The sequence below is a fragment of the Biomphalaria glabrata genome, chromosome 8 (genome assembly GCF_947242115.1).
Source record: "Biomphalaria glabrata chromosome 8, xgBioGlab47.1, whole genome shotgun sequence".
NCBI classification, from domain to species: Eukaryota; Metazoa; Mollusca; class Gastropoda; family Planorbidae; genus Biomphalaria; species Biomphalaria glabrata.
The window spans coordinates 34,194,462-34,209,050 of NC_074718.1; the positions used below are offsets into that span (position 1 = coordinate 34,194,462).

Genomic DNA, 14,589 nt, shown 5'->3' on the forward strand with positions numbered 1-14,589 from the left:
TATTCATTCATTCCCACAGAGTAGGGATATTCATTCATTCCCACAGAGTAGGGATGTTCATTCCTTCCCACAGAGTAGGGATATTCATTCATTCCCACAGAGTAGGGATATTCATTCATTCCCACAGAGTAGGGATATTCATTCATTCCCACAGAGTAGGGATATTCATTCATTCCCACAGAGTAGGGATATTCATTCATTCCCACAGAGTAGGGATATTCATTCATTCCCACAGAGTAGGGATATTCATTCATTCCCACAGAGTAGGGATATTCATTCATTCCCACAGAGTAGGGATATTCATTCATTCCCACAGAGTAGGGATATTCATTCATTCCCACAGAGTAGGGATATTCATTTACAGTTTATAGATGATAAAGACATGGCCAAAGAAATACTTTTAATGATGTGTTCATGTTGGATACAAGTACCAACGGATCTCAAATGAGCATGTTTTTGGGGTTTGTACGGGCTACACGAAGACGTCTCGTTTTCTCCACGTTTACTTTGCAATGATAAGAACAATTGATAGAAGACCTAGTCGGTTAAAATGTTTGGTCTACATTTTTATTTTGGGCTGGTTTGGGGGGGGGGGAGGAGAGAGGATATGAAACAGGCAGCCAGTTAAGTCCCGCCTCCTGTGTTACTCACAAGCATCCCTGACTGTTTGTTGAACAGTGGTTGCAAGATTATTTCAGACAAGATTGTTGAGACAATATCACACTATGTTAAAGCTTGGCTGGACGCGTTGTGGCTGAGTCGTAAAGCGCTTGGCTGCTGAACCTGTGGTCCCGGGTTTGAATACTTGTGAAGACTGCGATGTTTTAATATCAGAATCTTTGGGCGCCTCTGAGTCCACCCAGCTCTAATGGGTACCTGACGTTAGTCGGGGTAAAGTAAAGGCGGTTGGTCGTTGTGCTGGCCACATGACATCCTCGTTAACCGTGCGCCACAGAAACAGATGACATTTACCTTATCTGCTCTATAGATCGCAAGGTCTGAACGGGAAACTAAAGCTTGGCTAGTATTCTCCCAAACACACAAGCTATTAGCCAAACACACACCAGATTTCTTATTCTCGTGCATAAATATATCTCCAGTGTTACAAACTGGCGAGGGCTGGAAAGCGTTAGACATTCTGAAATAAATATATGCAGTGCTGGGTCCTTGTCTTCCCTGAACTGTAAGCTTCCAAAAAAAAATTGTTTTTGTTTAATAGTTTTGGGCCATTCATTTTGTCACTTCCTCTTATTGCTATCTACACTTTGAGATTTGGGGAGAAGATTGTTCGTTTTCAATTACTGGTCGATCATTCCCTGGACAATATCTAAAGGCGTGTCTCACGCTCCCCAGGGTGGAAGATACCACGTTTAGAGTTGATATTGAGAATCAGTTCCTGTCTTTGCTTGTCTTACAAGAGAGAAAGCTGATATTAGACAAGCAACATAAAAACAATGTTTTAAAAAATCAAAGCTTATATAATGGAAGCAACTGCAAATTGCTGCCATATCTATCAAAACTATAAGATTTATTTCCCTTTTCTATAGAAAACAAAAATAATTAATTACCACTGTTTAATTAACTAATTGGTTAATTTTGTTTGTTAATTCATCTGTTGTAATCAACAAGGACTAATAATAATCAACTTGATCCGAGAATGGGAAGTAGGAGAAATAATGTGCTGTAGATTTGTACCAGACAGACAGAGTGAGTTGATATAAACATTTTTAAATAATGTAAAAAGATGCTCGTGTTTATGGAATAACTTACAGATGTCCAACCATTACTCGCCTTGGCGCCTGATAAATTGTTGACACGTGTCGAAAATAAAAATACAATCTTTAAATATGATGGAACTGAGCTGAAGTAAACGTACAGTTTCAGACCTTGCGATCTTTTGGGCAGAAGATGTGGTCCTGTGGAGGAACTTAGCCTAGAGGACTTTATTACGCACTGTTGGCAGACGTTTTAAGGGGCCAGACATTGCTGTGCCACCTGCCGGATATGGGCTTTTGGTACCCCTTATTGTTAAGCAATACAGGTCTAGGGCATATTTCGAAAAGTAGGCAAAGCAATGAACACATTTATTGAAGCTAGAGCAAGCAGGTAGTCTACATGGTGTTACGGACTGCACTATAGAAGAAATAAGGACCAATACCTCTCAAATGTTTGTTTTGAAAATAGGTATAAATATATGCATACAATTTGCATTCTAGATTTACCTTTTTTCAATTACTTTTTTTTGGTAAGTAACAAAGTGAAGTTTCCCTTTTGATCTATATGGCAGATGATGTCAAGGTCAACTGTTTCTTTGGCCTATGGTTAACGAGCAGGGTGTCATGTGGCCAGCACAACAACCAACAGCCTTTAATTTCCCCAACAAAGTCAGGTGCCCATTTGAGTTGGGTGGACTCAGGGTTTTGCTTTAAAAATCCCGAAATTGAAAATCCCAGTCTTTATAGAGATTCGAACCCAGGACCCCCTGTTCGAAAGCCAAGCACTTAAACACTCAGCCATCGCGCCCCCAGATATAAATAATACACAAAGGTAAAGAAAATTGTTTTGACGAATAGCATGTTACATTAAAATACATGCATACATAAAATGGAATTGATTTTGGATACGTAGAATAGCCTGATGACTGAATCTCCAAAGTAGCCTGAGAGTATTTGTTAAGGCGGAGAACTCACGGAGTTCCTCTGTATCAAATAAAACACTCTAAGTCTTTCACTAGAAATCTCGAAAAGATTTAACACACAAAGGACCTAATTGAAATAGTACATTTTCTAAAGTATCTGACATGAAGCTTCAATTTTATGGACACTGAAATACATAACTAAATATAGCATCGTTCCATTTCTAATTAACTCCCTTTACCTGTTTACTAGTCTGTGTAGAATTTTGAATCGTCGAGAAGCCAGTGTATAAGTAAACTTCCTGTTTACACTTCTCTCGAGACTATGACAATTAGATGTAGTATGTTGTGTTTATTTAAGGTCAGCATACATCTCGTATTGATGCCTGACATTAACTAAACTATTTTTTTAAAGCTTTTAAAGTGTTTGTTTTAACCTAAGATTTTAAGAAATGTCGGTACTCAAGAAAGACATTTTTTATGTCGGACAAAATCGATACCCAACTATTAGCTTTTGAGTTAGTCTCTATGGACTGATACCTCCACCAAAGCTGTCAGACAAGGATTTTTTTTTTCTGTTACTTTCTTTTGAAATGAAGTTTTAAAACATCTGATTTCTCCTCATCTCGTAAAATAGAGAGGAGAACAAATTAGTCTCTTTGGGCCATCACTGCTAACTCTTTCGCAACTCCACACTATATTTCTTTGTTCTCTGCTGTTCTTAAAAAGTCCTCTTTTGTGGGCTATTAGTTTGTATTTTGATACATCGATGTCTTACCAGGTTTTGAATATTCTTTTTAATTTTCTCACAGCAATTTTTTCTTAATCGTGATATGCATTTCATTTGCCATTGACTATTTATTTTGCTGGCTTAGTATTTAATAATGTGATTTAATAGGTTGTTGTTGTTGTTTTTTTAGACTTGTCATATTTTATGCATTTTTCAGTTTCTATAATAACTTACACTTTCATCATAGTCAAAAATAAAAATTTGAAATAATTAATTGTGATGATCACAAATGAACTTACAGAGTTTAAATTTCGCACATGAACTCGTGCTGTGTGACAAAGCAACGTTATAAAACATTTCAGAAAGTTCATTTTATTAATAAGTAAATTAATTTAGAAAAAAAAAAAGGTGTTTACCATTAAACCCCTGGAACCCAGGGGAACAATTATATTGTATTTTTCTTATTATTGTATTGTGTATCAAGAAAATCCCTTTTTGCATATGTCCACCCCCATGCAAAAGTCAAGTATACTATATTATTTGAAAATAAAGCAGGAATTTATATTTTTAAATTAATTTTGTATTACGATTTACCTTTTTTAGATGCCTCCGAAAGGGGAAAAAGACGCTATTAGTTTTGTGTGGCCTGTCTGTCCGTCCGTCCCGTTTATATCTCAGAAACTAGAAGAGAATTGAAAATTGGACATCATGATATTTGAGATAATTCAGGGTTCTGATACAACGGCTCCTTTGTTCTTTTTTGAAAGGGAAAAATCTGATTTTCTAAATCAATTATAAAAAAATACACCATTTTTACAACTATCCACTATTAATAGTTACAAACATTGGAAGCTTTTTAGTAAGTGTTTTTTTTTTTAAGGAAAAAAAAATCTGTTTACTATGCAAATAAGTTGGACATAATTTAAAACAACAATTAATAAGCAGTGTTTCATATTATCGCGTGAACTGCAGAACACATGTACCACCATAGAACACAAAACTAAAGGATTATTTTTTTTACGGAAATGTTTTTTCTTGAGGCTTTGAATAAGAGATTGACCCTTTACAAAAGAATTAGATCAATTAGATACTCATTATAAGACATCGGTTAGGCCAGGTTCACATCTAACTTCACTTTCACCTATCCCTTGGTCTGCTGGACCTTTGGGGCACCACACAGGATCTGTCAACCTTCTTTATCCATTCTTCTCTGTCATTTGCTTTTGATAGAATTTCATTATGATATTCTTTCTGAAAATATTGAAACCTGCCTTTTTACCCAGGCACGTGGACCACTTCTAATAGAATTTAATACTGATATTCTTCTGAAAATATTGAAACCTGCCTTTTTTTCTGCCTGGGTGGACCACTTCGGGGGCCGATTTTGAATTAGTCTTTCCACACAAACTGTTTTTGTAACCTTGGTTTTTTTTTATTTCACCGATCGTTTGATCCGAATCATTTGGTTATCTTAATAATCTTCACTACTTTTTTTTTTTTTTACAAAGCTTATATCAGCTCACTCTGTCTGTCTGGTAAAATGTTTGTACACGTGATTTCTCACACACCCAGTTTCAATATTATCAATTAGTTTGGATCAGTCATGTAATTAAATTTGTAAAAGATCTAGACCAACAACAATAGTTCTATGCTATTAGATCAATTATTTTTGTTTATCGCTATTTCATTTTTTTCTTCTTAATACTCTATGATCCTATCACTTATCTGGACCAGTTGGGGGAATGGGAGAGAAAGAATTTTTTAAAAGGATATTGAAACGACCTGGTTTTGAAATCAAAGCTCAGGTTGACATACTAAACACTCTGCTAGTGAGGTGCTTATGAAAATAGAAGATTGCATAGTTATCTATTGTTTGTTTCAAACTTACTTTAAAGCGGCGATCTATAAAGGGGTCTAATTCAGCTTATACCACCAGCACAGTCAAGTACAATTTCTTTCCCTTGATCGAGATACCAAACAAAAAAAATAATTACCAATAGTTTATTAACTATTGTTTAATTATTTTATTGATTCTTGTGTTGTCAGGTAAAAGAAATAATTGTGCAAAATTTCAGCTTGATCCGAGATTGGGTGTGGGAGAAATAACGTGTACAAACTTTTTACCAGACAGAGTGAGTTGCTATAAGCTTTGTAAAAACGGTTTGCTCTTAGACCAATCAAATGGAAATGTACATCTTTCACTGATTGAAAAATCTCTAGAGAGAGTGCTGGTAAGAAAAGAGGCGGTAGGTGGTGACGTTAACTTGAAATGGAGACTTGACAGTGACGTTTCAACTAAAGCCAAGACACTGTATTGAACGAGACGTTCCCACGTCGGTTTGGTTTGGTGTTAATGAAACCTTCAGAGAATTAGATTGATCAACTACTCTGCACTTAACGTTGGGTAGCAATGGAATGGCAAGTAGACAGTCTCTAACTGGAGACGAGGGTAATTAGAGTCTGGGGGCATCCTCATATGTGTCTTGTTAAACGGAGCAATGAATTCACCGCAAGGTTTTCTTGTTCACCTTTCATGTGTCACCTTGTTCCCAGTTTCAAAAGGGAAGTGATTGGCTGGTGCTGTTGGTTATTGACATTGATTTTGGATTCTCTTACTTCTTGCGTGAACTACTTTGGTCTAAACTAGTTTGAACTACTTCGGTCTAAACTTGCTTGAACTACTTCGGTCTAAACTTGCTTGAACTACTTTGGTCTAAACTTGCTTGAACTACTTCGGTCTAAACTTGCTTGAACTACTTTGGTCTAAACTTGCTTGAACTACTTCGGTCTAAACTTGCTTGAACTACTTCGGTCTAAACTTGTTTGAACTACTTCGGTCTAAACTTGCTTGAACTACTTCTGTCTAAACTTGTTTGAACTACTTCGGTCTAAACTTGCTTGAACTACTTTGGTCTAAACTTGCTTGAACTACTTCGGTCTAAACTTGCTTGAACTACTTCGGTCTAAACTTGCTTGAACTACTTCGGTCTAAACTTGCTTGAACTACTTCGGTCTAAACTTGTTTGAACTACTTCGGTCTAAACTTGCTTGAACTACTTCTGTCTAAACTTGTTTGAACTACTTTGGTCTAAACTTGCTTGAACTACTTTGGTCTAAACTTGCTTGAACTACTTTGGTCTAAACTTGCTTGAACTACTTCGGTCTAAACTTGCGTGAACTACTTCGGTCTAAACTTGCTTGAACTACTTCGGTCTAAACTTGCTTGAACTACTTTGGTCTAAACTTGCTTGAACTACTTCGGTCTAAACTTGCTTGAACTACTTCGGTCTAAACTTGCTTGAACTACTTCGGTCTAAACTTGCTTGAACTACTTTGGTCTAAACTTGCGTGAACTACTTCGGTCTAAACTTGCGTGAACTACTTCGGTCTAAACTTGCTTGAACTACTTCGGTCTAAACTTGCTTGAACTACTTTGGTCTAAACTTGCTTGAACTACTTCTGTCTAAACTTGTTTGAACTACTTCGGTCTAAACTTGCTTGAACTACTTCGGTCTAAACTTGTTTGAACTACTTCGGTCTAAACTTGTTTGAACTACTTCTGTCTAAACTTGCTTGAACTACTTCTGTCTAAACTTGTTTGAACTACTTCGGTCTAAACTTGTTTGAACTACTTCGGTCTAAACTAGTTTGCATTGCAATGCTATTTTATTATTTACTCTAGCTCTATTCAGGTCACACACATTCCGAATGGACAAAATCTGGATGGACGCGGTTCTCATAAACGTCTGTAACGATTTTCCTAGAAATTTGACAGTTGATGTATATGTTATATGTTGATGTATATGTTACTAGCTCGTTGGTCACTCTAGTTTGAACATTATAACTTTTCTAAGTGCAAAAAAAAAATACATTTTTTTAAATAACGTGATTTTAGCTAGAGGACTAGAACGTATTTATCTTAAACAGACTATTCATCTTCTCGGGTATTTCAAAAATTTAGGCCCTATTCATTAAAAGATTTCAATAAATTAATGTTAAGTAACAATAAGCGCACCGTCTTCTAAGTCTAGATCTAAAGGCCTATCATTAGAACATAATAAAGTCTAGTAAATGTAGATATTCCTTAACAAGGCTTATTGTATTCTTTCTCTGGATTGGAGAGGGGGGGGGGGACATGAGGTGGGGTAAAAATGTTCCATTTTCTTTGGAAATCTAAAATTCATTAGTTATTAAGATCAAACTAATCGCTCTATAAGTTGCACCAAGCAGGTCTCTTTAACAAAAAAAAAAAGAAGATTCTAGCGGCCCGAAAGGGGAATAGACGCATATAGTTTTGTGTGGTCTGTCTGTCCGCCCGTCCGTCCATTCGTCCCGTTTAGATCTCGTAAACTAGAAAAGATATTGAAAATCCATCATTATGATATTTTAGACCTTTCAAAGTTCTGATGCAACGGCTACTTTTTTTTCTTTTTTGAAAGGGAAAAATTGAATTTTTAAAAGTAACTATGCAAAGCAGTTTATTTCATAAAAATGCACCATTTTTACATCTATTCACTATTAATATTAACAAACACGAGAGGCTAGTAAGGGAGATGATTATGTAACATAGTTTTAACACGATTATATATATTTTGTTACATTTGTATTACTAAGTTATATAAGTTCTTTCGTGCTAACTACTATGTTTACAAAGAAATATATATATTTTCTTTAAAGAGAAAAAATCTATTTAGTATGCATAAAAGTAGTTTTTCATATTATCGCTTGACCTGCAGCCTGGTTCTATATCCATGAACACTTAACTAATAAAAAAATAATAATTGTATCTTAAGGGAATGTTTATATCTGAGGCTTTGAATAAGAGATGGACCCTTTACAAACAATTAGATCATTTAGATAATCATTATATGACATCAGTTAGGCCAAGTTCACATCTAACTTCACTTTCACCTTCACTTTCACATATCCCTTGGTCTGCTGAACCTTTGGGGCACCACACAAGATCTGTCAACCTTCTTTCTCCATTCTTATCTATCGTTTGCCTTTGCTAGAATTTCATTTTGATATTATTGCTGAAAATATTGAAACCTGCCTTTTTACCTGCCTGGGTGGACCACTTCGGGGGCCGATATTGAGTTTGTTTCCACACAAACTGTCTTTTTAACCTTGTTTATATTTTTCTTGTTCTATTACCATTTATTCATATTCTCATACCTTGTAAGTTGTATTTGAAATAGACATATTCTTGTATAAGGTACTGAGTGCAAATAAGATTCGCAATATAGCACTTCAAGAAAACGTTTGCCAACGCCCTTTACTAGCTATTTCTTTTTGCATATACTGATATTTACAGTAATTATATATTAAGCCTTGTATTCTTTAATATATATATACCCCACCCCACATATATGTATATATATATATATATATATATACATATATATGTATGTAATGATAGCAGTAGCGGTATGTGCTTTATTATAGTAATGATTTTAAAACAAATGAAATTATTCTCTACTTTGTAGAATGATTTTGAACTTTTAATAAAATCGTTATATCTCCTTACAGTTCAAAGTTGTTTTTTGTTGGAAAATAAGGTTCAATTTTCTCTCCCTTGTTTGACATGAAAGAGATATGGAGAGCTATAGTACAACCTGATATACACCAAGCTTTTTGAAATTAGAAATTGTAGTAGTGCTTGCCCCTGTCATTTTTGTTCACTTCCAGTTGTCGTTCCTTAGATACCCGCCCACGCTTTAAAAAAAAAAACACCCCAATTGAGGCATTCAATATATTGGCTTCATTGATGTTTTTATGGCTGCCTCAGGGAGGCGATTCTATTTATACTTTGTGATGGCAAGATTCTTGGCAATTAATTATGCTAATCTTGTTGACATTCAATGAAGTGCATGTTACCTCGTCACGCCCGTTCTCAGCACAAGGCCATCAAGTAAGACAAAGAAAGTAGAGAATACGACATATAGATAATACCATACGGCGTTGTAATGTCAGTGATGTTATTGATTGTATTACATTATGCTAGTGTATTACATAATAATACGGCGTGTCTTCGAGTGCGAAGATTAGAGGGATTAAAGAGACTCGTGTATTTTTGTTTGTTTTGTTTTGTTTTTTTGTTTTTACTTCTTCCTATAGAATGGTAAAGAAAATGACATTTTGATTGGACGTGATTGTTGAGACTTTTCATTGATTTTTCAATCCCTACCTGTGTGAGGTCGGCCCCCGCACGTCAGACATTGGGCGAGAGATCAGTTAACATTTCGAATTGAGAGGTTCTCCATTAGAGATCTACAGTGCTAACTAATAAATGTAGACCTACCTTTGTTACAGTCACTAAACTAACATCAAACACATCACTGACATCATACACAATATTATTAACAAGCACACATCATTGACACATCAAACAATACACTATTAGCAAACACGCTTATCACTGACTTGAATCACATCACTGGCATCAAACATATCACAGACGACAACTGCATCACTGACCACTAACACCAAACACATCACTAACATCAATCACTTTCAAAATTATTTTTTTTGTAGGAACGCTTAAGATAATCCATGAGAAATTATTTTTTGTTTAACTCGTTTGTTTTAACTTAAAGTCACGTCTGCGTTGTCGACTTCATGCTAATAAGTTATTGAAGTCTTGACAAGTAAGGCATGGTGGAAAAATAGACAAGTTGACGTCTTCATTGCCATCTAGCATAAGAAATAGATCTCAATCCTGTAGTAGATCCCCCTTGCGTAGAGTTGAGTTGTTGTGAAACAGTTGGGAAACTAAGGATCGTGAAAAATGAGAGAGAATCCCTGATCTAATTGACGGTCTAACTACCCGCGGCGGGGGGGGGGGGGGGTGAGGGCAGGACGACTGAGGCCAGTGTGTGCGGGGAGGAGCTTTGAATGGCGGTAGAGATTTGCAATGTCATCACCTTTCCTTTAACTTTTGTTTCTGTGTCCAAATGTCACTCGTCCTTTTTGAAGCTGGATTACACTAAATTCATACTCCTGGATATTGGAGGGGATTACAATCAAACACATGGATATATCTGGGAAAATTCATCACACATCTGTTCTTTTTTTTTTTTAATTCTATTTGTGTGTGTGTGTGTGTGTGTTTTAATCTACGCGAGGTGTTCTTAATGATAACCTATTGACAAAAAGGAAAGAAAGTAGTCGGTATTATGTAAGTGTATGTTCATATTTTTACTTTCAGCTTTATTTTTGTTCCCCTTGATTTCAAATATTATAGCTTTAGTTCTAGTAGGATGAATACATACTTTGAACTGAGTGGGTTTTCTCTTGTCCATAAGCAACGTCGATGATTGCATTCTATCAAACTGATAATTGTATATACATGTTTATAATAATATAGTCAATTATATCATTATACACTACAAATTCATATATTACTTTGTAAAATTATATAAAGCATCTATTATAATATATATTCTCTGACTTGAATGGAGGTATTGTAAAAAAGATGTAATTTTCTTCTTTAATTCGAAACATAATAAATATGCGAGACGGGATTATTTAGATAAAGTAGAAAGAAAAAGTGGGTTTCATGTGAATTTTGAAAAGGGAGTAATGGAGAAATAGGTCGTCTGCTCTGTACGCAAAGGTCAGATCATTGTTGTCGCCCCTGTGTCCAGCAGACGTCATCCTGACGTCCTGACGATTTATTGAAATCTAGTTCCTGGGGCAGATGCGTCCTAAAGTCCTTCTTGTCATACACACACACACACACCTACACAAACTTTGGGCTAACATTCTGGCGCGTGTAACACCCCGGTGTGGACTCACGCACATTGACCGTATTGAAAACTAATCCGAGACAGAAGTATCAGGCCACAGGGATCTGTTATTAGTTGTGGGCCCCAAACTATTTCTGAGCGAGATCCTAAATGTCAATGCCACTGGATAGGGCCACATGGTCTGTGGTGTGAACTTCTCAAGTTATTAATGATAGGCCATTGAAGTCGAGCCTCCACCTTAACAGTGCAGTTGGAAGTTCTAGATGGCTCGGATCATCCCTACTCTTCCTATATATACACTCCAACTTTTTTTTTTTTTTTTTTTAATTTTACAGTTACTTTTTTCTTTGTCTATCTGGTAAAAAGTTTGTACACGTGATTTCTCCCACACCCAAGCTGAAATTTTGCACAATTATTTCTTTTACCTGACAACACAAGAATCAATAAAAAGAAATTAACCAATTAGTTAATTAACTATTGGTAATTAATTATTTTGTTTGGTATTTCAAACGAGGGAAAGAATCTGTACTTGACTGAAGTGGTGGTATAAGCTGCATTAGTTCCCTATATAGGTCGTGGTCTGAGTCTCAGTGAACACAACATGAAAGATATGACGAGACAACAGAAATAATAGATAATAACTCTACAATCTTCCATGTTCATAGGTGTTGTTGGCTGTAGATTGCTTGAGCCATGAGTTCAGGTCGTTTCCCCTTTTTTTTTAATTTTAAATGCTTTTTTATGTTAGTCTCGATGTGTTACAAATTTAATTACACAACTTTTCCAGACTAATTGATACAACTATGCTGCACACTTTTTTTTATTTTTAAAGTATTTTTAGCGGCCCCCGAAAGGGGAAAAAACGCTCTTAGTTTTGTGTGGAATGTCTTTCTGTCCGTCCGTCCCGTTTAGATCTCGTAAACTAGAAAAGATAGTGAAAATCCGACATCATAATATTTTAGGCCATTCAAAGTTCTGATGCAACGGCTACTTTTTTGTTTACTGAAAGCGAAAAGTCTAATTCTTTAAATTACTTATGCAAGCAGTTTTTTCATAAAAATACACCACTTTTACAACTATTCACTATTAATGGTTACAAACACTGGAGGCTCTTTAGAAAAGGAGACATATATTTCCATAATTTCTAGCACATCTATGCAAATGGTTTTGGATTTTTTGTCCAAAAAAAAATTTTTTTTACTAATGTATTGCTAAGTTAAGTAAGTTCTGTCCTACTAACTACTACATTTACACACACACACAAAATTACTTTTTTTTTTATAAAGAGAAAAAATCTATTTAGTACGTTTATAAGTTGAACATAATTTAAAACAAAAATTAATAAGTAGTTTTTCCTATTATCATGTGAACTGCAACACCAGTGTATAGAACACTTAACTAAAGGATTTTTTCTTGAGGATTTGAATAAAAGATTGACCCTTTACAAAACAATTAAATATTCATTATAAGGCATTAGTTTGGCCAGGTTCACATCAAACTAAACACTCACTTTCATCTATCCTTAGGTCTGCTGGACCGCTGGGGCATCTAACAACCTTCCTTGTCCATTCTTCTCTGTCATTTTTCTTTGATAGAACTTTATTCTGATGTTCTTTCTGAAAATATTGAAACCTGCCTTTTTACCTGCCTGGGTGGACCATTTGGGGGGCCGATTTTGAGTTTGTTTCTACACAAACTGTCTTTGTAACCTTGTTTGTTTGTTTTTTTTTTTCTTGTTCGAAAATGTTACCTTACTGAGGTCTTTCTTTTTTAATAGTAGAAGGTTTATTAGTTTTATATAATAAAAATCGTTTGTGTTTATATCAAAGACATAATTTTAAATTGTATTGCTCTGTAGTTTGTTAAAGAATGGCCTATCTATGACCCAAGCATAATAATAACATTGGGAGAAAATAAAATATTTATTGAAATATATTTCAACCCTTTTGAGATTAACAAAAAATAGTAGATATTCTATGTTGTAAATAGTTTACTGTTTTGCATCAAACACTCGGTACACTTCTAATAGCAGGAGCTTTTGGTGAATTTTACATTGTCAATTTTATGAGGCCACATTTGAAGATGAGTGTAAACAGTCGATTCGGTGGGTCCGTGGTTTGGGCCCTGGTCAGGACTGACTCGCTATATTAGATTCACCATTTTCTCTTATTCAAAAAATAGTGAACATGGTGATTTCAGTTTATAGGTAACATGTATGCATCCAGGTCTGGATTTAGGGGAGGGCAGGCGGGGGTGGAACCCCAGGGGACTCCACTAGAGAAAAAATCCATATTTCAACGGTCAGCAACTTAACGTTGTTTTTTTTTTTTGTTTTTGTTTTTTTTTTCTCGCATTTTTACCAATAATACTTTAAATGTTACAGTTGTCAACACTGTCATGGTTACAAAGTGTCCTCTTATAGTGTGCTCGTAAAATACTTTGGATAAACCAAATCCATTGCGTAAACCCTAATAGCTTACTTTTTTTTTTTTTCTAAATAAATCCTTTTGTTGTTAAGAAAAAATTTTTTTTTAAATTTACAAGTACTCTCTTTCTTTTAAAATACGACATGCTTTGATTTTAGTATTATTATTGATAAGTAGATTTTTATTAAATGTTTCGAAAAAGTGTAATGGTCTCCAAAAATATCCCCCCCCCCTTTTCATGGCCTTCACATTTTTAAGTCCAGCTCTGCCTTTAGTTATTGTATTATATTAAAAGTATTGATCTGTTTGATACAAATTTTCGAATGATTTGCAATTTGCCATGTGTGTTCTGTAGACCTACGTATTTATGTTTTGATCAATGATTTAAACTTACTCTCCATGAGCATGTCTGTTTTGTGTCGTTTCAGGATTCCTCCGCTCCGTCCACCCCAGACATCTCCCCCATGCCGTCGCCCATGAGCAAAGAGTTCCAGCATGACTTTCCCAGCCCGCCCACCTCGCCAGGCATCAGGAGACGCAGCGCCACCCTAGACAGCCTGGGCTCCGTGAGCCGCCCTGAGGGCAGGAGGAGGGACGTGAACCACAATAAGACTCACAGCCCTATGAAGACCTCGTGAGTAGCCTTCTCTTGTAGCCTACATTTAGTTTGCATTCTCTTCATGAGCTCAACAATCAAAAAGCTGGAAATTGTGGGTGGGTGGACGGGTATTTTGAAAATAGCCGTCAGTATTTTCTTATAAATTTGATTGTTTATATTTATATATATTTTTGGGAAAACGTAACTACGTTATTGGCTACACAGTGAAAATTCTGGTTCGACCGTTATAATTTTTCAAAATATAATCATCTGAAATTAAATTTTGGCTTACGTCTTTTTAACATTGCTTCAGCGGGTATTCCCGCACTTGACTCAACTGTTTCATTGTATTCAGTTAAGAGTTGAATGAATCAATTGACGTTCATGGACAGTTTGCACACCGTGTTATGTTTCAGTCCACGTGGCCTTATAAAATCATTATCTGCACTGTT

At 35.6% G+C, this 14,589-nt stretch overlaps 1 protein-coding gene across 3 annotated transcripts in view; it reads left to right on the forward strand.

Moving 5' to 3' along the window:
• Positions 1 to 14,589, forward strand: part of LOC106056802 (TBC1 domain family member 4-like) — a 117,337-nt gene that overhangs the window by 78,761 nt on the left and 23,987 nt on the right. For all 3 annotated transcript variants that reach the window (XM_056037122.1, XM_056037121.1, XM_013213655.2), the window contains exon 12: positions 13,968 to 14,173. In XM_056037122.1, the coding sequence (XP_055893097.1) occupies positions 13,968 to 14,173 (206 nt within the window). The remainder of the gene's footprint in view (positions 1 to 13,967; positions 14,174 to 14,589) is intronic.